The sequence below is a fragment of the Sander vitreus genome, chromosome 8 (genome assembly GCF_031162955.1).
Source record: "Sander vitreus isolate 19-12246 chromosome 8, sanVit1, whole genome shotgun sequence".
In the NCBI taxonomy this organism is placed as follows: Eukaryota; Metazoa; Chordata; class Actinopteri; order Perciformes; family Percidae; genus Sander; species Sander vitreus.
The window spans coordinates 24,365,001-24,388,805 of NC_135862.1; the positions used below are offsets into that span (position 1 = coordinate 24,365,001).

The window sequence follows — 23,805 nt, forward strand, 5'->3', positions numbered from 1 at the left end:
TATTTCAAGAGTACCTTGTTATATATATATATATATATATATATATATATATATATATATAAGGTATATATATATATATAAAACATATAACAGTGTATATAACAGTGCTTGCTTGGCCTGTGCTTTGTGGTTGTGTTTCAGACAGTGGTTTACTCCCTACTGTAACAACAGTATTGTTAATCTAGCAGCTCTGATCCAGTTGAAGTCAACCTGCCCATGCACTCTGTCTCACTCCCACTTAACATTACCAGTCTAATTACCAGAAGGCGGTCCTACACGAGCTCGTAAAATGAAGCACTGCTTTCACAAAGACATGTGGCATTTTGTGAGTGTTTGTAATAACCTGCTACACTAAATTAATTTGTTGTCTTGTTTTATGTCTCTTGATGCTAAAGCCCACTGCTTATGGAACATTGTGTGTCTTTGAGTTGTTCATTATCAATGTATCTATGACTTTGTTATTTAGTTTCAGATAAACAGGATCAAAGTTGGTGGAAGACGTACTCGGATCGTTTACTTAAGTAAAAATAGCAATACCACAGCATAGAAATAAGTAAAAGTCCGCCTGCATTCAAATCTTAAGTAAAGTACAGAAGTATTAGCATCAAATAGACTTAAAGTATCAAAAGTAAAAGTACTCATTATGCAGAAGGGCCTGTTTCAGAATAATGTACTATATCATGTTCATAATTATTGATGCATTTATGTGTAAGTATCAGTTTGATATTGCATGTGGTAAAGGTGGGGCTAATTTGAACTACTTTACATTCTGCCCGTTAGCTTAATGTATAGGCAACTTCATCATTTATTTGTTGATTATAATTTGTTTTAATATCTGAATCTGCAAAGTAACTAGTAACTACATTTTCAAATAAATAAAGTGGAGTCAAAAAATTACAATATTTGTAGCAGAAAGTAGCAGAAAATGGAAAAACTCAAGTACCTTTGCTCTGAAAAAAACATCTTTTTGGTAATAGGCCTAATTATAGAAATATTTCTCTACATTGCTTCCATCCATCACTCCCTACTGGGTACAATTTTGTATAATGTGTCAGATCCCTGTGAGGCGTCCACAGTTCTGAGTAAGACCATCACACAGAATGCAGGTAGGTGTGTCTGGTACTACAGTACGTGTCTTCAGAGTCACACGAGGGTGAGGGATTCCAGCTCTGGCCTGGTCGTTTTGCTTGAAGGGCAGGAGAGCTCATTCAGAGCTCTGCCTCGTCCATTACTGACTTATATCCAGCCAACCGAGCAGCCAGCTCCCTGGCCAGGTGATATGGTAGCAGGAGACCTTCAGAAACTGCCACAGGGCAGAGGCAGACTGCGTCGATCCTCCCAGGCCCCTCGTTCAGACCATGAACACGCACCGAGGAAGTCCCGCAAGAAGCTCCAAGTTATCATCTGTGTTCTGCTTGTGGAGCTGAGTGAGAGATTCACTTTCTTTGGGATTGTATGCAACATGATTCTCTTCTGCACTGTGAAGCTGGGCTATGATAACTACCTGGCTGCGACAGTCAACCTGTGCTTTATAGGAGCCAGCACCCTGACCCCTGTTCTGGTTGGGTGGTTTGCAGAGACCTGCTTAGGAAGGACCAAGGTGCTCTACTTGTGTGCTTTCCTTCATTTCTTTGGTAAGACACAATTAAAGGTTTATACACATTTTCTGATGTGATGAAATTTGTGATAAGACTATGTGACATTTTTTTATTTTTTTTTAAATGATCTTGGACAGTATATTTATGTTACAATGTAAGATTCATTGTAATGTAGGGTCAAATTTGCCAGTTTAAAAGACAGGATATTTGGGCGCCCAGATAGCTCCAGCGCCCATGTATAGAGGTTTACCCCTCTACGCAGCGGGCCCGGGTTTGGCTCAAAAATAAAGGCCGAAAATGCCCCAAAAAATTATCTTTAAAATAAAAAAAAAAGACTGGATATTTATCTGAATATGTGACATGAACATTTTAACCATTAGTGTGAGGTCATTTTAAGAGCGTTAGTAATTCTATTAAGATGCTAAGTCATGGCTCGGCTTCTGGGAAGTCACACTCGTGTTTGAAATCTAGCTGCAACTACGTACCATGACCTTCCCCTGTCATCATGCTTTCTATAGGCACAGCCATGCTGCCCGTGGTGGCATTCCCGTTTGAGGATTTCTACATTGATACTCATCACATGACACACCTGCTGGAACCTCGGGAGCAGCAGATCTTGTTCTACATCGGCCTTTTGGCTGCTGCACTGGGCATCGGCGGCATCCGGGCCATCCTCTGTCCCATGGGAGCCTATAGTCTGCAGTGCTACAATCAGCACCAGCTCCTGTCCTTCTTCAACTGGTGGGTGGGGTTGCCATCTGAAAAAACTCATTAACTTGGTTAGACTACAAATTATGCATTGATATTGTTACTATGATCCGTTTCATCTTCATTAAGGAAGATTTAATAATGACTTATTGACTTTACAGTTCAGTTATACTGCATGGTGACAAAAAAAAAAACTTGGTTGAGTATGGAGAACACACAATAACTTTAATGTCCCACAAGTGTAGAGAGTAAATTTGACTACTGTAATGATGGTGCTAGATGAGGATCACAAAAGTTATTACAATTCAACCTCAGGGAATTTCATGAGAATCCATTCAATAGTTGTCAAACATGTTCACTAAAAACCAAAAATGTCAACCTCATGGTGACGCTAGAGGTAAAGTCAGACGATCACCAAAGTCAGTGGGACTCATCTTCTGGGGACCATGAATGCCTGTACAACATTTCATGGCAATTCATACAATATTTGTTGAGATATTTTAGTTTGGACTTAAGAGGTGGACAGATTGTCTAACCAAATTGCAGGCTAAAAAATGATGCGTCTGCTTATGAGTAGATGGAAATAATTCTTCCATCGACTCATAAGTTATTCAGTGACATTTGTGATCAGTATGCACATGAAGGAATTGAGTGGGATATTTGTCTTATTTATGTTTAGGTTCTACTGGTTGGTCAACCTCAATTCCACTGTGGTGTTTCTGGGTATTGCTTACATCCAGCAGTCTGTGGCCAAAAATCTGGGCTTCCTTATCCCCTTTACCTCTGTGCTGCTGGCTCTACTCGCCATACATATGATGCGGAACAAACTCACCTATAAACCCAAGAAAGGTACCAAACTATAAAATTGTTCAGTTATTATAGTATTCAGACACACTGCATATAGTACTTAAAGGTCCTATGACATGCTGCTTTTGGGATGCTTTATATAGGCCTTAGTGGTCCCCTAATACTGTATCTGAAGTCTCTTTTATATAGGCCTTAGTGGTCCCCTAATACTGTATCTGAAGTCTCTTTCCAGAAATTCAGCCTTGGTGCAGAATTACAGCCACTAGAGCCAGTCCCACAATGAGCTTTCCTTAGGATGTGCCATTTCTGTGTCTGTAGCTATTGAGGAGGAGAGAGGGGGGGCAAGGTGGAGGGTGGGGGTGTGGCCTTGACCAACTGCCACTTTGCTTGTTTGCAAGCCATGATATCTCTCTCCCTCTCTCATGGGTGGGCCAAATTCTCTGGGCGGGCAAAGCAGAGAAAGGGGAGGTAACCTTTCCCCTTATGACATCATAAAGGGAAGATTCCAGATCGGCCCATCTGAGCTTTCATTTCAATCAAAGGTAGAGCAACCTATCGCCATTTCTAGCCACTGCGGGACCATAGGCAGGCTGGGGGAACTCACATTAATGTTAAAAAACCTCACAAAGTGAAATTGTCATGCCATGGGACCTTTAAGTAAAAATACTGTATATGCACATTAACTTGAATCATACTTCATTCTGTTCCTTTGTGTGTCTGGCGTACTGCAGGTGGCTCATTATTAACCACACTGGGAGTTTTCATGAACTCTCTCAAGATGTGCTGCCTCCACTATCGTCACCTGAGTGGAGATGTGGGATCTTGGCTGGACCGGGCCAAGGAGAACAATGGCGGCCGGTACAGCGAAACACATGTAGAAAACGTTAAAGTCCTGGCCAAGCTCTTCCCTCTTTATGGCCTTCAGCTGCTTTACAGAGCCTGCATCACACAGGCAGGTCACTGGAAAGATAAAGGAACTGTTATAAAGCATGAAAAGGGATCGTGCTCATGTTTTATCATATGCTGGAAGACTAAAAATATGTTTTCCTACAGATTCCCTCAGGTTACTACATACAGACAATGAACTCAAACCTTCACCTGAACAACCTCCTGTTGCCCATCGGCGCCATGAATGTGATCAGTATCCTACCGCTGCTGCTCTTAGCCCCGCTGATCGAGTGTGTGACGACTTGCTACCTCTCCATGGAAAAAGCTCCTCTGGCACCTGCAAAAGTCATCAGTGAGTATTTCTGTGTGCACACATGCACATCCCCACTAATGCACACATGATTCTAATGTCACTCTCGCTCTTCTGCCTCATCCCTCTTCCCCCCCGTAATTATTCTGCAGCCCCCTCTCTTATCACCCCCCCCTGTCCATCCTCCCCTTCCAGCTCTGGGCCATGCGTGTGCCACCCTGTCGGTCCTGGTGGCAGGTTTGTCTGAGCTGCAGAGGAAGGCATACCCTCTGGTGGAGCAGACGCTGTCTGGAAAAGTTCTGCATGTGTCATCCATGCCGTGTTTCCAGCTGGCTCCTCAGTACATCCTACTTGGTCTCGCAGAGGCTCTCGTCACTCCTGCATGTGAGTGACAGATTTAGGGCCTCCATAATTTCATGATGCAGGTCTCACATGGTGCTTCTTGCCCAAAACGACTTTTGATTTGTCAAATTAGCCCAAACCAACTGCAACTAACCCAAGGTGGTTTAAAGATGATCAAACACTTCTGCTGTCACTCCCTCTCTGGCAGGTTCCCTCATATCTTTCCAGCTGACCCCAAGCCACATCAGAGGTATCTCCCTGCACTTCCTAACTCTATCCTATGGAGGGGGCTGCTTTCTGGGAGCCTTCATCATTCAGCTGGTGTACTTTCTCTCCGGAGGTGAAATGAGTACAAATACTGTATTGCATGTTTTCTTCCAATAATAAATGACATTTGATGTAAAAACCCAATGATTTTTAGCCCAAGATGTCACTGATGCGGATATGACCACACTGATACTTGGATACTTGTTTGCAGGTAACTTCTACCCAGACACACTGCATGATGGGAATCTGGAGAGATTCTTCTTCCTCCTGGCCACACTGATGGCTGTAAATACCCTCGTGTTTTGGAGTGTATCTTACAGGTACAGTATTATCTATAACTACCGTGACATACATTATTAATTTTGCATAATGAACACTGTCATTCTCACTGATGTTGTCCAGGTACATAGACCTGAGTGTGCAGGGTAAAGCACTGACCGCCAGCCCTCTGACTGAGAAGCTGCTGTATTACAAGGCCTGTCTGCGCTTCTACGACACTGTGGATCACTCCTACACAAACGCCTCCATTGAATCCATTTTATGACGGTCTTAATTATTATCTCTACTGTTGGTGGCGCTGGCGCTGCATGTTACTACTTTATGTAAAAAGTCTGTGACTTGGGAAATTGTGGGCTGAACTGTATAAATGAAGTTCATGGAATATTTCTTCATTGCTTTTACGATAAATGTAATAATAAAACGTGTGCATATAATCAAACAAATGTCCCGTACTGTAACCATGGAACGCTACTTGACTTTTGTGAGCATGGCCTCAATACGAGTGAAATTTTTGAGCTACATTTGCTAATCAAACATAAAATGTAAATAATAGCACATTAAATGAAATAAATTACATAATTAGCAAAGCATGGTCCTTTATTGAGTATATGAAGCTAAAGCAAATACTCTCTGTTTGTTTGATAATTTAAAAAAATTATCCTAAATGGCTTTTTTCCATTGTGGTCCTCCAACATACAACAAGCAACACAATAAAAATATGAAACCCGGACACGAAACAAAAAGCCCACATGTTCCAAGCTCTTTTCACAATATAAACCAGGCTACACATAACTGAGAAACCATCTTTTCGAGGCCACTTTGAAGATGTGCTCCTAATTTACAGTAGTATTATGTAGTATAGTATAAGTCTTGAATGGAGATAATTCCATCATACAGAATGAAGAACAAAATCAAGAAATATGGTTTAAAATCTTAAAATGAAACAATGTAAAGTTTGTTGAACAACATTAGGTAAAATAGGTAGGCTACATCTTATATGAAAGAAAACAATAGAACAGGGTCTTTTGATGTTTTTTTTAGCAACATTTAAGAGAAAAAAGCCAAAATATAATAGGAGAAAATTCCGTTTTCCACTCTTTCATTCATAATCAATATTATATATATTTATATATTATCTTATTTTCTTTCATCCCTGAATCATAACTGGCAGGAAGTCCTGCGTCTAGCCTGTATTAATTGAGACTGGCCTATATGTTGCATATTTTTAGTGTTGAACCTGAATCAACAGAAAACCCAGGATAGAGAGGTTCAATAAAGGTGGTCTGGATTTGGTGCAGCTGTGTGAAACTGTCAGAGTCAGAAACACTGTAGAATCCCAGCGTTCCTGCATCGTAATCAAGGTGTATGCCCACTCTGTGGGAGAGAACCGGCGGAATCTGGCCTTTGTGAAGATTATTGTGCCAAAACGTGCAACCGGACGAAGAGCAGGTTAATTTCCAGGAGAGATCATTGTGCCCAAAACAGCAATCTTTCCCGGAACCCTTTCTTTCAATGCCTTTGTACGACACAGCCAAATCGACAATGCCACCGTCCCACTCCACCTCCCAGTAGTGGCTGCACTGAAGGCCCTGTTTGCACAGAGCCTGGTGATAGAAGGTAAATCTGTCATGGTGATCAGGATGAGCCTGGTCCCTGTCACCCCATGATATCTCTCGGTTTCTGTCAGACAAGCAAAGACATGCAGCTACAGTGTTGGGGTCCACCTCCACTGTGGAGTCTGCAGGAATACATGAAACACTTGTTTGGCTGGGGAAGCTTTCATTTATGTTTATGCTTTATGCAAAGTGAATTTACATCATGCTTAGTAACTTAAGAAGAAAAGTCTGGAGTGCTCGGAAGTTCAAAACAAATCATAAAAGGTGCTCTTTGGAAAGGGAACACAAAACTTCAAAAAGACAAAAAAAAAAGGTCCAAGGCGCTCTTCTTGTGAAAAAAATTAAAAAGCCTAGAATACCTGAAGAAGTCCGCTTTGTGCTGATCAGCGTGGGTTGCTGCCCAGTTTTATTGTAAGATTTCGATATTAAAGTGCCCATATTATACTCAATTTCAGGTTCATACTGTATTTTGAGGTTGTACCAGAATAGGTTGACATGGTTTCATTTTCAAAAAACACCATATTTCTGTTGTACTGCACATTGCTGCAGCTCCTCTTTTCACCCTATGTGTTGAGCTCTCCGTTTTAGCTACAGAGTGAGGCATCTCACTTCTGTTCCATCTTTGTTGGGAGTCGCACATGCACAGTAGCTAGGTAAGGACTACTAGCTAGAAGCTAGCGCTGCTAGTGGTTAGCCACCTCGTTCTCAATGGCAAAACACTGCTACAACACACACAAGTTCACCCTAATCTACAAAAGAAATTGTATAGAACTACTTACATGTCCCTCGTCTGCAGGTATTCAACACAAAGTTGGAAGTGTGCCCTCGTTTAGAAGAAGTCTCCTGGCTAATCCTGCCTTGTACTGACCAAAGTTGGAGAAACAGCTAGCTGGTGTGGTATTAGCTAAAGTGGTTAGCACACACCAAATGTTTCAGCCAATGACGTAGACGGCCCTGCTGATTTTGAACAGCTCACCCAGAGACTGAAGGCAGGACACATTCAGAAACCTGTTTCTCACTCAAAATAGCATGGGTGTTTTTTTTTATAATATGGGCATTTTAAATAACCATTTAAAAAAAAAAAAATCACAATTAGAGTGCCTTGGACCTTTTGTCTCTTTTGAAGTTTTGTGTTCCCTTACCAAAGAGCACCTTTATGATTTGTTTTGAACTTCCGAGCACTCCAAACTTTTCTTCTTAACAATATGCTTACTCTTATATTTGGTCAAAAGGTATGTCCTTGATGTTGTTTCCTCAAACAGCCTTGGCTTGTTTGACACTGTGATGAAAAGAAATAAACACTGATCATTCTGTCTACATTAAGAGGAAATATACAGACTAGACTAATGATGAGGTTTAGAGATCCAAACTGGTCAGACTTACACAGATCTTCTTCAGAATGACGGAATAATTCTCCCTTTTCTTTGTTGCACATGTTTTTCAGTTTATCGATCTGTGCAGTGACGAACTCTGTCAGCATGTCAGGTCTTGCATGCGAGTCTGTGAACACAGGGAGGTCACCCAGGGCCTGGCAACCCTGCACATGGCGTCAAATATACATTGTGTGATTTAAACATTTTTAAATGTAGCAGTAAAAATGTGATACAAAATGGCGTATACTTCCAAAGACTATAAACATGTCATCACCTGCATAAACTGAATGGGGTCCTCTGTTAGTGAAAGCTGGTCGAGTTCATCCTCTCTCCTCCTCAGCTCCAACACTTCACGCTGCAGTTGCCCGAGGCGACTGTGGATCCAGTCCACTCCAGCTTTCTCTGCTTCTCCAACTTTCGCTCTCATCTCAGAGCGCTTTCTCTCCACAGAGCGGACGAATAACAGGACGCTTTCCGCGCTGAGTCGCTCAATATCATCGCACGCCTTCCATGCAGCATCCTTGGAGAAAACATGCAAAACATTTGTCCTGTTGCGACTGATGACATTTTGAGTTACAGTCTATTTATGATAGTGCTGGGCTACTTTACACTTCCTTCAGTTATTCTGCAACATATGATAAGTAACTGGAGTTTTTTAGAGCTTTACTTTTTCCATAGTCTCGCATTGCCAGACCTTCCTTCACAGCACAGAAAAACATGCTCTGGTTTATTAGCATTTCTTAAAACCAGTGTTTCTCAAATGGGGGTACGTTTACCCCTAGGTTTACTTTGGAGTACTGCAGGGGGTACGTGACATTTTTGCAAAAATGCTAATTTAAAAATATGTCATACACAATTCATAAAATAATTATACTATAATAATGAACGAATTAAGTGATGGATTCTAAACATTTGAAATGTAGCATTTAAATGTTTTTGTTTAAAAAAAAGGCTGTTGTTTAGTGAATCTATCACTGACGGCGCTGTATTCTACCTCTTTATATAGTCTTTTTTTCTACCAAAAATGTTTTGCGCTGGGCAGGGGGTACTTGGCTTAAAAAAAGCAATTCAAAGAGGGTACACTATTGAAACCAATCACAACTGTCTTGGGCAGCACTAAGCGTCGTACGGAGCAACAGTGCCTCTGCAAAATAGCCTCTGTAAGGAGAACGTGTACATCCAAAGGTTGAAGATTGTGGCGTCCGTTGACTTTCTCACACAGAAGCTTGAGTGGAGATACAGTAATTACCTCTTCTGAAGAGTCCATCACCGTATACCGCAGAGACACTGGAAATTCCCAAAACATCTGTTGCCTAACAGTCTATACACCCACATCCCTTTCCTCTTTTCTATTTCTTTGTTGTCAGTAAACTAGGCACTTTTATTATGTTGTATCAACATATTGATTATAAAGAAATGTATTGATGAATAATAGAAAAAAGTACTTGTGTTTGTACTCACTCTTATAGAGCCTGCAGCCCCCCTCAGCTCTGCCATTTTCCTCTCTGAATCCAGCACTCTGTCTGCGATTTCCTGTTTGGTCCCCTCCAGTCGTCTCTGTTGAAACACAAATCCATGTGACATTAAAAAGGAAGGGCAACAAATGACTTCAGCATGGGGCTGGATTACTTACCTGCATTTCACATTTTTCTGCTGCTACTGCCACCGTGTCATGGCCTTTGTGCTCATCCATCGCACACATGAGGCATATGAACAGCTGATCAGTGCGGCAGTAAATCTCCAGAAGTTTGTCATGACGGCCACAGATGCTTTCTTTGATCCTTGCAGAAGCTTGAATCAGATGGTGTTTTTTCAACGGTGGCACCTCGAGGTGAGGCTTCAGATGAGTCTCACAGTAAGAGGCCAAACACACGAGGCAGAACATGGAAGCTTTTCTTTTTCTCCCTGTGCAAGCGTCACATTCCACATCACCAGGCGAGGCATAGGTGTCCGCAGCGTTTGGACTGTGACTCTTGTTTTCCTCCAGCAGGGCAGCCAGAAGTGTGTTCCTCTTCAGAACAGGCCTCTGGGAGAACGTCTGCCTGCACTGAGGACAGCTGTAACTCCTTCCACTGTTATTATTTACATCCCAGAAGGAATTGATGCATTTTATACAGTAACTGTGTCCACATGCCGTCGTCACAGGACCCTCCAGTAACTGTAAACAGATGGAGCAGTCGAACAATTCCTCACTCGAAGCCATTTTCTGCCGCTCAGACTGATGGAGACAGAGTAGCCTAACTTTCGTTTTCTCTGAAGGAGTGGCTTGTTGGCAAGCTTGTTCTTATTGGCACAGATCATGTGCTGACTAGCTGGTCTGTGTCAGTGTAGAACAAAATACCCCACTGTTAAACAAGTGGAGGTTTTAAACTCTACTTGAGTCAAAGTAGGCTACTCAACTTCAGTTGAGATTATACTGTACAAACTCATTATTTTTCAACTTAAAGCTGCTCTAATCAATATTTTCATATTAACAATGGGTTAAATGAATAGGCTACATGTAGGCCTACTGCAATGAGGTCGCTCATAGTGATGAACCCACAGAAAATTCTAAAATGATGTATTACAGCAGTGCCCCTCAGCGCAACAGAGCATTTTAGCGTATTTCAGCTGATTTTGTTGGTTCAACAGCAACTTTACCATTTTTGGTTCACTTTCACCGCTCTCATGAACTTAATTTTCCAGCATCGAAGCTTGTGAACACAGATATTATCTTATGAGTGATGGAGACCCAAATAGTGCTTAAAAGTAAGTGAATATTGGACATAGCCTATATATTAATCAGGTTGCCATGATTAAATGAATGCTAATTTCTGCTGGGTGTGTAAATAGGCAACTGCTAACATATTATTATTATTATTATTATTATTATTATATATAAACACATTGACGGTGTAAACTTTGTGTTTACAGCTTGTTGGGCTGCCCCAAAATGGCCTAGAAAAAAAATACATTATTGCAGGTTTAACTTTATAAGCACATTTTGTTTCATGTGAGCACATTATTTGATTATAAGAATGCATTTACAAAACTTATTTAACCCCCAGTGTGTAGGATTTTTTAAAAATTATTTCTATACCACAATGAGTTGGTAGCAGCAACAGAGAAAATGTGGCAGAGAGCACAGCACGCTGATGCAACCTGTCTGTCCAACAGATCTGGGGACACTTAAGATGAATGTGCTGAAACACAGACTACAGTAAATTGTTTCTCTCTTTATTTGTCTCTATTTTTATTCTTTTTTTTGGAAACAAAATAATTAAAAAAAATTACACAATCACATAAAAAAAATTAGTATATGCTTTAAATCTCTATAACTTTTGAATGAATTTGCTTGTAGAGCAACTATGTGCTTCACAAATGGCCTATACAAATGTGACCATCATCATTTATTTGAATTGACAAAACATATTGTAGCCCCTTTTAACTAAACGCCATTGGCATACAATTATAAAGTAAGCAAACTAGTATCCACAACTTATCTTGACATGCTTAATAGTGTACCTCTAGCTTTTTAAATGAAGCCATGTGTGTATTGTTATTTTTAAGAAAAAGACATATACACACATAGCTAGGCTAGATTAGTTATGAACATTTGTATATATAATTATTCTACTTACACAAACAATACATTGCTGAGTTTACAGTTAAAGGGATCCATTACAGGACAAGGATCATGGAACAAACACAAAAACCTCACACCTGTGCCAAATATCACCTTCAGCCTTTTCCTTGCAAAAATATACATTTTAAAGAACCCTGGCAAATAATGAGCAATGATCAACAGACAACACAAGGCCTCTTTAGCGCTGGTGTTTAACACACACACAAGACAGTGCACAGAGAATAAACATACTTTGATACTGATACTTTACTTGAGCAACCTTGACAGTGGGTGCCCTTTACTTAGATGACATTATCCTAGCTGAGGCCCCTCTGCAGACCATGAACCCAGGGTACAGAGGCTGGGAGAATGTGGTGTGAACTCTGTGAAGGAGCATCATTTGACCAGAATCAGACACGCTATAGAAGGACAGGCTCCCTGCCTTATGGTTCAGATACACTCCTACAGTAGAGGAGCAGTGGGTGGATACTTTGGTTTTGATTCCACTATGCCAAAAGGTGCAACCAACATTTGAAAGGGAAATGCACCAGGATTGATCTGTGTATCCAAAGCCACTTTCATCCAGCCATGCCCCTTTATAGCACACAGCGACCTCAACCCTGGGCCCTCGCCACTCAACCTCCCAGTAGCAAACTCCACATACACCTTCAGTGCACAACACTTGCTCATATTTGGTAAATCTATCTGGATGATGTGGATACCTCTGGGCTTTTTTAATCCAGGTCACTCTGCTGTTTCCCTCGGAGAGCAAAAGGTTTTCAAATGCTGTGTTGGGATCCAAACTTAAGCGGCAGGAATCTGAAATGTAAAAGTTATTATAATTCAGTGTGACATACATTGAAAGGAAAGCACAGGGTGGCCAATCAAAAATATTAATGACTCACAAAGGGAGAACTCCTGTCTTGTCTCAGGATCAGGATCAGCTTGAACTAAAAGCAGAAAACATGACAAAAGAGCATTTTGGTAAACTGGCTATTTATACAATATCACATCATCTCAGTAAATAAACAAATGATTCTAATGACGTTATTTTCTTACATGTCTGAGATATTTCTGCAATATCTCTGGCCATGTTTTCCATTTTGTCTCTCAAAATAGAAATTTTCTTTGTCACAAAGTCAAAAGGTCTGTGTAGAAGGATGTCGAAATCAGACCACTCGTCAGGTTCTGGACAGTCAAAAATGGACTGGCAGCTCTAGAAACATGAAAAGAAAAGCACAATATGAAGTAAAGTGCTACTCGCTCAATAATCTACGTTTGACTGTGTGTGTACCTGCAGGAAATGAATGTGATCCTCAGTGAGAGACAGCTGCTTGAGTTCATCCTCTCCCTTTCTCAGCTCAGAGATGTCCTTCTGCAGCCGATCCACGAGCGCCTCAGCTCGGCTCACCACAGCCGTCTCCTGAACTCTGATCAGCTCTCTCACAGTACAACGCCTTTTATCTGCCATCTGGACTATTTCAGTATAGGCCTTCTCATTTTGATCAAGAGCTGCATCTCCAGAACACTGACGGTAGAGATAAAAAAAATACAAATGTCAGTATGTCAGTTATTTTAAAGGTAAGGGATACAGGTAGGGCCTGCCAATATGGAGAAAATCAGATATGATATTCTTGACCAAATACCTCAATATCGATATTGCGGCGATATTCTAGGGTTGACACTTGGTGCTTTAACAAAATATCTTCACACTTAGATTTTAGATAAATAATCATCAGTAATGTGGACATAATGTCTAAGGGGGTAAAGGCAAATAATAGAACATCTAGAACAGTCTGGTAAGTTCAGAAAAGTACATCACTTTACTGTAATGCAGCCTTTAAAACCAGTAAAAGACAACACTTATGTCATATTACAATATCCAAAATCTAAGACAATATCTGGTCTGATATCACGATATCGATATAATATCGATATATTGCCCAGCCCTAGATACAGGACACATTTCATGCATTTAAGTCAGCTGAGAAAAAGTACAAAACAAGTCACCTGCAGTGCTTTTATTTTCTGTCTCAGCTGCCGCAGCTGCTTCTGTTTCTCCTGTATTCCCTGTTGGTATCTTTGTTTTTTATTTCCAAATAGTTTCTGAAAATAAAATCATATTGTGTTTGTGCAAAACTAAATTGTCTTACAATATTTACAGACATTCCGATTTTCGCAGCAATATGACTTTGACAATTGCAAAAAAAGAATGATTCTTACTTGTTTCTCTTTCCTCTCTGCTGCAGCCGAGACAGTGTCATGACCTTTGTGTTCATCCATCACACAAAGCAGGCAAATGCACTGGCCATCACTGCGGCAATAGACTTCGAGCAGCTTGTCATGCTTAGAGCAGATCTTTTCTTGTATGCAGGCAGAGACTTCCACTAGCTTGTGCTTTTTGAAAGCAGCAGACACATAGTGGGGCTGCAGATGAGTAGCACAGAAAGAAGCCAGACACACCAGGCAAGACTTGACAGCTTTCAGCTTCTTTGCAGTGCAGACATCACACTCCACATCCACTGGGTCGACTTCATCCTTCACAGGAGGAGTGGGTTGTTGTTGTTTTTCTTGTTCTTCTTCTTCTTCTGGGGACATTTTCCCTGCCAAATCTGCCAACACTGTGTTCTTGTTCAACACAGGTCTGGGGATGTATGTGTGTCTACACTGGGGACAGCTGTAAACACCACAGCGATCCTCCTGGTCCCAGTAGCCATTTACACACTTCATACAGTAGCTGTGGCCACAATGAAGAGTCACGGGTATTTGCAGTATATCCAAGCATATCGAGCATGATAAAGAATCTGGCTCTTTGCTCGCTGCCATCTTCAGCACTCGCTAAGTTTCGTTTTCTGTGAAATCAAGTGGCTGTTATATGGGAGTGCATTAACCCTGTAAAGCCCAGAATAGGCCTCCTAATCACACATTCAACTAAATTCACACAATTGTCTATCTAGCCGATGATACTAACTAATTATCATTCTAAAAGGACAGCAGGACTTAAAAAGCCTTAAATGCAGTCTTTATAACAACTTTATTTTTTTCTTTTACACTTTTAGGCTACAAGCGATGTAGGCTATTGTCGCAAAATGACGATTGATCTCTGTAGTTTATCTAGTCTTAAGCTAGAAAACTCCCAAAAACCCAAGGTATTTTAGCCACACATAAATCTGACAGAACTGCGAACAGATCAAACTTCAACAATGAAAACACGTGTATGTGTCAGCACATTTAATTTCCACTTGGGGGGGGTCAAAAAATAGCCTATTTCTAAATCTAAATACTGTGCAGCTTGTAGGATTTATATTGACAGATTGGTCGTTTTTATTTACAACAAAAATACCAGCCTTACAAAATAAGGCTGGTAATGTAAGACCATTAGTGTGGTAAACTAGAAATGAATTAATAAAATACAAGTAAATGTGTCTAAACAAAGTCGGCTGGTAGTGAAGGAGTATCTTTGTGTGAATATGACGGTATATAACCATAGACAGTATATAACCCAGCTGTGCCACCGTCATCAGAAACGGACGTCGCTTTACGTGACGTCGCATTTCTCTGAAAACACGCTCGTTTCCTCTCTCTTCGCATGCTTTTCTGCGTGAAAAGTTCTCAAGGGCGGAATGGCGGCCGTGCGTGCAGCAAAGCAAGCTTTGAGGAAAGAAATAAAGCGACGGGTTGCGGCGTTGAGTGACGAGGAGAAACAACGACAGTCTCTCGTGCTTTCTCGGCAGCTGTTCAGACACCCCAAGTACGTGTCCTGTAAGAGGATCGCAGTGTTTCTCAGCATGGGCGATGAGGTGCGCACTGAGGAAATCATCAAAGACGTGTTTAAATGTGGTAAAAGCTGCTTCATTCCTAGATATGAGAGCAGCAGCAGCAGCAGCAACCATATGGACATGTTGAAGCTCAACAGTCTGCAGGACATGGAGACGCTGCCTCTGACGTCATGGAACATCCAACAGCCTGCTGAAGATGACAACAGCAGAGAGGAAGCACTTTCTGCAGGAGGTCTGGACCTGATCTTGATGCCAGGCCTGGGTTTTGACGAGTCGGGGAAGCGTCTGGGACGAGGGAAGGGCTTCTATGACACCTACTTGGAGCGCTGCGTCAGACACCCCAAAGGAAAGCCCTACACCATCGCCTTGGCCTTCAAGGAGCAGCTCTGTCAGGAAATCCCTGTCGACGACAATGATGTGCTCATAGATGAAGTCCTGTATGAGAAGGAGGAGTAGCTAATCAATCGTCAGCGGTGGTCCATGAACTCAGTTTTGGGTTCTATATCTAGGCTACATGCCAAAGTGAGCCAACGGTTTAACCTGGCCTTTCAATGAAACACTAATAATAGACTCTGACTGCAGACATTTTGACTTGTTATAGCAGGAATAGCCCAGGGGGACTAATAAGACTAACGGCGGCCCATTGGTGTTATTGGGACCATCTGTGGTATTCCTATTACTTGTCGAAATATCATCTGTCATGGCATTATACAGGTTAAGCGACTAATTCAATGGCTGTATTGATATTTGTGTTGATGGTGCTGAAACCTGGGTTTGTGCCATATGTGGTGCTGATGTTGCCATAAAGAGCTACTAGGTTTTGCTAATCACTAACGACTTAAAATGAAGAAGTACTTTATAACGTTAATGGACAATCAAATGAAAAGAAGTGCAAATAAAGCTGTATTTGGAAATGCAAAAAAAGAAAAGCATGAGCGTAGTTCCAAATTGCATATAATAAGTATGTACTGTTGCATGCAGTATGCATACAATTAGGACGTACTACTTTTTCATTACATTGCGTTTGAACTTTAAACATCCTGGTATTTTTGGCATGGTGCATTTGACATATTACGTATTGGAACATGCTAAAACATTTTCTGGCATACTAGACAGTATGGTTTTATGGGTATTGGAACACACGGATAATTTCCTTCTTCTCTCCCATGCTTCGTTGGTGTGACGGACTAAGACACAAGTGAGGGAAACGTGGATGCAATTTAGAGACGTCCACAAAAGACGATAAGTGAGAATGAGGTCATGGGTGGGATTTCGTCTTTCTTCGGGCAGGTTACAAAACCAGCCACATCACGTTGGCCTTCACCTGCTACCTCCTGGCCATTCACCCCGAATGTAGAGGAAGGGGTGGATGATTTGTTGTGTGTTGCATTAGGCCTACTGTTTGATGCAATCTCATTTTCTACAGCTACTTAAAACATAAGATTTTAGTTATTAGGATTTACCTCTCATCTCATGGCGAGACAAATTCAGTGCACACACTTTGTTTCATTTTTGTTTATAACCTTATACTCATCAGAATCAGCTTTACTGGCCAGGTTCGCATAAACAAACAAGGAATTTGACTCCGGTTAATCTTTGCTCTCAAAGTACAACATTCACTTAACATATAAAGAATAAAAACAGAAAGGACAGTAAGAGAAATATATATATATTTTTAAAATACTGTTAAGTATGCAGTATAACAATACAATAGAATTTACAAAAAATAGACAATACCAATTGAAGAGAGGGAAGGAATAGTGCAATATCAGTATAGTCTGAGATTTAAGATTTAAATATATAGTGCAAGGCAGTTCAGTGCAATGGTAATATATTAATAACAATATTGTAATTGTAAGATTGAAATAGACATGAGGTAGATGGGCAGAACAGTTTTGATTGACTTTGTTCAGTGTGAGGGTGGGGGCTTTTTCTGAGCGTTCAACAGAGTGACTGCTTGGGGAAAGAAACTGTCTTTGTGTCGGCTGGTTTTGGCGAACAGTGCCCTGTATCGCCTACCAGAGGCAATTCATGGTGAATTTATCATTTTTATCATTTTGCTGAGCGTGGTTCAGTGGACTGCTGTGGTGCTAGGGTGCCCTGGGGATGATCGGCTGGTTTACGTCCACTCTCAGATGCCCTGTAATGCCAAAGAATCAGGAAAAGTCATTCATTTTTTCGTACACTTCACTTCCTCCTTTGAGTTAACGGACATCATGATGTTCCACCAGACTCAATAAACTCAGAATCATCTTTAATGGCCAAGTAAGGGTTAACACACACAATTGTTATATTAATACAACAGGTTGCCTAAATATCTGTGGTAGGTGGATATGATAGTATACAGTATTTGACAGATTTTTACATGTTTAAGTTATGTGTTTAACACATAACAGCCTGTGGAAAGAAGATCTCGTAATAAAGAACTTTAATCTGTATTGTCACAGATTTATTAAAAAGAGTTGGCTGTTCTAACCAGTTTATGTCACACTTGGCTACTGTTGAAGTCTTAGTAAGGGCTTACTTACTTAGTTGACTAAATTCCAGGTGACCCTCGCTCTCCAGCTCGTCTTGTGGTCGGCCATCCTTCTCATCTGGTCGGGAGGTTGAACGTCTTCTTTGTCGTCAAGGAAACTGCTGGATGTACTGCAGGAAAAAGGACAAAGGGAGTAAGATAAATCATTGAGCTCTTAAATAAGTGATAGGACTTGCAGAATGCTTTTGTAAATGCTATTTACCACCATAAGTGAGGCCCAGGGTGGTTTGGCTGTAGTGCTGCTCGGCCTGTGAGAGAGGAACATTCCTTGTTTCACACACACACACACGCACGTGCACACACACACACGCACACTGATGGCTGTATACTTTCACTCAAACTCAATTATTGTAATCAAATGTATTGTTTTCTTTTTTTCTTATTCTTTCTATTGATTCTTAATTATTATGGCCAACACACACACACACACACACACACACACACACACCACATGGTGCAACAACAATCACCTGAAGCTTTCTATCAGCAAGACCAAAGAGTTGGTGATGAACTACTAGAGAAACATAAACTGTCCCAGTTATCATCCAGGGAGAGGAAGTGGAGAAGGTGTAGGCCTGCCTTTTGGTCCAAATCAATAACAAACGTAAAGGTACCTTATTGTCACATACACATAGCAAAATTCATTCTCTGCATTTAACCCATCCCTCAGTGGGCAGCCATTTACAGCACCCAGGGACCAACTCCAGATCTGAGACTGGAAAACCTAGTATATGTTTTTTTTTTTATGGTGGGGAACACTGGAGCAAACCCAGGGAGAACATACAAACTCCACACAGAAAGACCCAGAACAACCTGGACTTGAACCCAGAACCTTCCTGATGGGAGGCCACAGCGCTAACCATTCGGCCACCATACTGCCGTAACATGTCTGCATTCCCAGCACTGACGCCCTTCAGAATGAGACAGAGCAGATTATTCTTCCTGAGGAAATGCAGATCTTTCAGTGTAGGCTACAACAGGCTCCTGCAGAGTCTTTTACCGGTGTGTAAAGTACCAGTGCGCTGCTCTTTGTTGTGGTGTGCTGGGCTGTGGTGGCATCAAGGCTGGGGAGGCCAGAAGACTTTACAAGCTGGCAGGGAAGGCCAACTCAGTGGGCAGGCTGGAACTGGACAGCATGGAGTTGGTGACCGTTGGACTGATATAATTCTACTTCATAATATTAGCATATTTACAGTGGGGCAAAAAAGTATTTAGTCAGCCACCAATTGTGCAAGTTCTCTCACTTAAACAGATGAGAGGAGGCCTGTAATTTTCATCATAGGTACACTTCAACTATGAGAGACAAAATGAGAAAAGAAAATCCAGAAAATCTATTTTTTTGCAAATTATGGTGGAAAATAAGTATTTGGTCAATAACAAAAGTTCATCTCAATACTTTGTTATATACCCTTTGTTGGCAATGACAGAAGTCAAACGTTTTCTGTAAGTCTTCACAAGGTTTTCACACACTGTTGCTGGTATTTTGGCCCATTCCTCCATGCAGATCTCCTCTAGAGCAGTAATGTTTTGGGGCTGTCGCTGGGAAACACAAACTTTCAACTCCCTCCAAAGACTTTCTATGGGGTTGAGATCTGGAGACTGGCTAGGCCACTCGAGGACCTTGAAATGCTTCTTACGAAGCCACTCCTTCGTTGCCCGGGCGGTGTGTTTGGGATCATTGTCATGCTGAAAGACCCAGCCACGTTTCATCTTCAATGCCCTTGCTGATGGAAGGAGGTTTTCACTCAAAATCTCACGATACATGGCCCCATTCATTCTTTCCTTTACACGGATCAGTCGTCCTGGTCCCTTTGCAGAAAAACAGCCTCAAAGCATGATGTTTCCACCCCCATGCTTCACAGTAGGTATGGTGTTCTTTGGATGCAACTCAGCATTCTTTCCCCTCCAAACACGACGAGTTGAGCTTTTACCAAAAAGTTCTATTTTGGTTTCATCTGACCATATGACATTCTCCCAATCCTCTTCTGGATCATCCAAATGCTCTCTAGCAAACTCCAGACGGGCCTGGACATGCACTGGCTTAAGCAGGGGGACACGTCTGGCACTACAGGATTTGAGTCCCTGGCTGCGTAGTGTGTTACTGATGGTAGCCTTTCTTACTTTGGTCCCAGCTCTCTGCAGGTCATTCACTAGGTCCCCCCGTGTGGTTCTGGGATTTTTGCTCACCGTTCTTGTGATCATTTTGACCCCACGGGGTGAGATCTTGCGTGGAGCCCCGGATCGAGGGAGATTATTAGTGGTCTTGTATGTCTTCCATTTTCTTATAATTTCTCCCACAGTTGATTTCTTCACACCAAGCTGCTTACCTATTGCAGATTCAGTCTTCCCAGCCTGGTGCAGGTCTACAATTTTGTTTCTGGTGTCCTTTGACAGCTCTTTGGTCTTGGCCATAGTGGAGTTTGGAGTGTGACTGTTTGAGGTTGTGGACAGGTGTCTTTTATACTGATAACAAGTTCAAACAGGTGCCATTAATACAGGTAATGAGTGGAGGACAGAGGAGTCTCTTAAAGAAGAAGTTACAGGTCTGTGAGAGCCAGAAATCTTGTTTGTTTGTAGGTGACCAAATACTTATTTTCCCGAGGAATTTGCAAGAAATTCATTAAAAATCCTACAATGTGATTTTCTAGATTGTTTTTTCTCATTTTGTCTCTCATAGTTGAAGTGTACCTATGATGAAAATTACAGGCCTCTCTCATCTTTTTAAGTGGGAGAACTTGCACAATTGGTGGCTGACTAAATACTTTTTTGCCCCACTGTATTATATTAGGGTATGACCCCTTGTACTATATCTTTTATCCCACACTATATTATACTACGTTAATATCTTATACTGTTTTATTGCATTATATGTTTGCCTATATTTCTATTAGATTTCGATATTAATACAGACAAACACTAGGAGCATTACTACAATATTTAAGCTGTTGACCTGCTGCTATTTATCGTCATGGGTTGTGTGTCATATTTAAACATTTTAAGGTACTAAACCATAGCCTACGTAGACTAAACGAGGAGGCAAGGAACCAACAGAGGAAACAAGAGGACATTTTTTTCCCTCTTTGTGAACACTTTTCATGCGAGATTTGAGCGGAACGCGAGATTTCTTAGGTATCCAGGGAAACGACGGCAGCTGAGTCCCAGCGTCTTTGCAGTGAGGAAGAGGCGTTGTGTTTTTCCTCCTGGTGATGTGTGTTTAGGGAGCATTTTCCACGATGGCTCTGTCGGAGACGATCAGAAAACGTTTAGAGGACTTTTCCCGGAACGTGTTATTTGACCAGAGTCGGACTCAGCCTTTCACAAAAGAGAATGACACGTTTTTGCCACACGGTAAACTCAAAGAGTGCAGATAACGTTATGGACGAATTAGCATTATGTTAGCGTAGTTAGCTAACGTTTACTAGTCAAGAACAGGTTGGATTGAGTTATGTTGGTTTCTAACATAGTTTTACAGCAGCTGTTGTTGCTGAAATTGTTTATCCCTTCCATGTATGTGCTGTTGTTTTCTTTTCAGACAAGCGGGTTCTGTCCAGTCTCCACCTCCAGATGTCTCTGTACTTTAACATGTGGTTCTTCCCCTTGTGGTGGATCAGTGAAACTGTAATGCTGCACCTCAAGGTAAGTCAAACAGAGAGAGAGTGAGATAGGAGATGAGGAAGCATGGCTTATGTGAAATACTGGTATCATTATTTCTAGAATAGAATGCCTTTTTATTGTCACTATACACATGTACAATGAGATTACAAGCAACTCATTTTCCAGCGCCAACATGTACATAAAATAAAGACATATAACAACATGAAATAAAATAAGTAGTGCAAAAAAACAAAACAAAAAAGGGGGGGGGGGAGGTAAGGTGCACAGTTCTTAGACGCTATATACATATAAAAAAATAAATATGGTTTATATACAGTGTGAGTAATAGATATTGGACAATGAGAGTAATGATATTGCACAGTAATGGAATTGCACAGTTGTATCAATAGTATTAAATATTAAATATATTGCACGGTAGGTGGGGTTGGGGGGTTAGACTGTGAAGTTAGTGCATGTGTGAGTTCAAAGTGGTTATGGCTTTTGGAAAAAATATGTTCTGGAGTCTGTTAGTCCTTGTTCTGATGCACCTGTAGCGCCTCCCTGAGGGCAACAGGTTAAACAGATCAAAGCCAGGGTGGGAGCTGTCCTTGGTGACGTTTGTTTACTATACTTAATAAATTATCAGACAGCGTAAAAACTTGAACATTAGGATCCCCGTCATTATAATTACAAGAAGTGTACAGAGAGGAAATAATTGAATAGAGATTTGGCCCTCAATATACATTTCCCATTGTCAGACTAAGGTTACATGACCATTGTTGCTGATCCTAAGTTAAATCTCAGTTCAAGTAAAAGTTCACTGTGCTGAGATGGACAACATCAACATCAAGTAATTTCATCTTTTAAATTATGAATGACTTTGGGAGTAACCTAAACACAAAATTTAAGATTAACAAATTATCCTGAAAAGCTGATACATGATGTGATAAATGTTGGTCAGGTATTCATTTTAATTGTCCGGATTAGACCTGGAAACAAGTCAGACTATTTCATAAAAGCCCATTTGAACGAATCACGTTCATTTCATTTCTGTTAATTTGCCTGCGTTGTTGTAATTGTTATTTCTTCCAGTATCCTGTCTTGCCAGACTACTACAAGTTCATCCTTGTCACTGTTCTCATCCTGATGACTCTGATCGAGGCCATTAGACTCTTTCTGGGATATGCTGGGAACCTGCAAGAAAAGGTGGTGAATCACTCACACAAACATCAATTACACAGTTGAAGTAGAATAGGTCAACGCAAAACAACACACACAAAACAAGTGCAGGGCAGAGATTGTAACGCATGTATGTGTTTGTGGAAGGTCCCAGAGTTGGCTGGATTTTGGCTGCTGAGCATCCTGCTGCAGTTTCCACTCATCCTGTTTCTGCTCTTTAACGAAGCCATTCTCATACAACCCCTGGAGAGAGGTGTTCACATAGTCCTCGCCACATTCATACTCACACAGGTACGATATAACATTCCTTTTAAAAACTCACTGTTGTAATTCTACCATTTATAATGTCCATAAACAGTACCTAAATATATGTTACGTTGTGCATGTTTTCTAGATTTCATCATCTGGTGATTGTCGTTGATTTTTAATTGATGTTTTCATTCCTGAATGACCCAGGCCCTCTCTGGTTTTGTGGCGCTCCGGAACATGGTCCGACACACAGAGCGCCAATTTCATCTCCGGCAGTTTGACTGAATTCTGAATCTCTGACGTCTGACGTCCCTGCCACACCTTGAAACATCCATACACTTCCCAGACAATATGTAATACTATGTATCACATATTGTCCGTGAGATATTTCCTTCCCCTGATTGAGAACTAAAGAGAAAAATGTTTGAACATATTTATTTTTATATTTTATCCACATTATATTTAATGGGTTTGTATTCTTGTTTTTGTAGCATTGCTATAAATAAAATGTATATAACAGAGCCTGTGTATCATTATTAGCATTAGACAGCTATTGTAACGTATTATAGATGTTGTGTCGATGTACTCTGAGAACCCAAGCACAAAGGTTTGTCATCAGTAAAACTCGTCCTAACCAATATCAACACTGCAGAAAATAGATAAGAATTGTTGTTAC

At 41.0% G+C, this 23,805-nt stretch overlaps 5 protein-coding genes across 6 annotated transcripts; 3 read left to right on the forward strand and 2 right to left on the reverse strand.

Moving 5' to 3' along the window:
• The first annotated feature begins 312 nt into the window (after window positions 1-312).
• Window positions 313-5,746, forward strand: slc15a5 (solute carrier family 15 member 5). Its single transcript, XM_078257580.1, has 9 exons — window positions 313-1,634; window positions 2,117-2,339; window positions 2,986-3,155; window positions 3,845-4,065; window positions 4,167-4,353; window positions 4,507-4,695; window positions 4,862-4,993; window positions 5,132-5,240; window positions 5,323-5,746. Exons 1-9 carry the CDS (start codon window positions 926-928, stop codon window positions 5,462-5,464), a joined length of 2,082 nt encoding a protein of 693 aa, XP_078113706.1. The 5' UTR covers window positions 313-925; the 3' UTR covers window positions 5,465-5,746.
• A 32-nt stretch (window positions 5,747-5,778) lies between these two features.
• On the reverse strand, window positions 5,779-10,432 carry LOC144522472 (E3 ubiquitin/ISG15 ligase TRIM25-like). Its single transcript, XM_078257574.1, has 6 exons — window positions 9,822-10,432; window positions 9,650-9,745; window positions 8,463-8,708; window positions 8,199-8,352; window positions 8,029-8,094; window positions 5,779-6,937 (listed from the first exon to the last, which is right to left on the reverse strand). Exons 1-6 carry the CDS (start codon window positions 10,389-10,391, stop codon window positions 6,408-6,410), a joined length of 1,662 nt encoding a protein of 553 aa, XP_078113700.1. The 5' UTR covers window positions 10,392-10,432; the 3' UTR covers window positions 5,779-6,407.
• A 1,503-nt stretch (window positions 10,433-11,935) lies between these two features.
• LOC144522478 (E3 ubiquitin/ISG15 ligase TRIM25-like) lies at window positions 11,936-14,646 on the reverse strand. 2 transcript variants are annotated; one of them, XM_078257581.1, is made up of 6 exons: window positions 14,016-14,646; window positions 13,803-13,898; window positions 13,087-13,320; window positions 12,852-13,008; window positions 12,698-12,742; window positions 11,936-12,611 (listed from the first exon to the last, which is right to left on the reverse strand). In XM_078257581.1, exons 1-6 carry the CDS (start codon window positions 14,616-14,618, stop codon window positions 12,091-12,093), a joined length of 1,656 nt encoding a protein of 551 aa, XP_078113707.1. In that variant the 5' UTR covers window positions 14,619-14,646; the 3' UTR covers window positions 11,936-12,090. The 2 variants fall into 2 exon arrangements, with proteins under 2 accessions (XP_078113707.1, XP_078113708.1); XM_078257582.1 differs by lacking the exon at window positions 13,803-13,898.
• A 668-nt stretch (window positions 14,647-15,314) lies between these two features.
• On the forward strand, window positions 15,315-18,009 carry mthfs (5,10-methenyltetrahydrofolate synthetase (5-formyltetrahydrofolate cyclo-ligase)). The gene has a single exon (XM_078257584.1). The coding sequence runs from the start codon at window positions 15,416-15,418 to the stop codon at window positions 16,025-16,027; it is 612 nt and encodes a 203-aa protein (XP_078113710.1). The 5' UTR covers window positions 15,315-15,415; the 3' UTR covers window positions 16,028-18,009.
• A 3,236-nt stretch (window positions 18,010-21,245) lies between these two features.
• tmem17 (transmembrane protein 17) lies at window positions 21,246-23,650 on the forward strand. Its single transcript, XM_078257586.1, has 5 exons — window positions 21,246-21,455; window positions 21,640-21,743; window positions 22,794-22,907; window positions 23,028-23,171; window positions 23,337-23,650. Exons 1-5 carry the CDS (start codon window positions 21,341-21,343, stop codon window positions 23,412-23,414), a joined length of 555 nt encoding a protein of 184 aa, XP_078113712.1. The 5' UTR covers window positions 21,246-21,340; the 3' UTR covers window positions 23,415-23,650.
• Window positions 23,651-23,805: the final 155 nt, after the last annotated feature.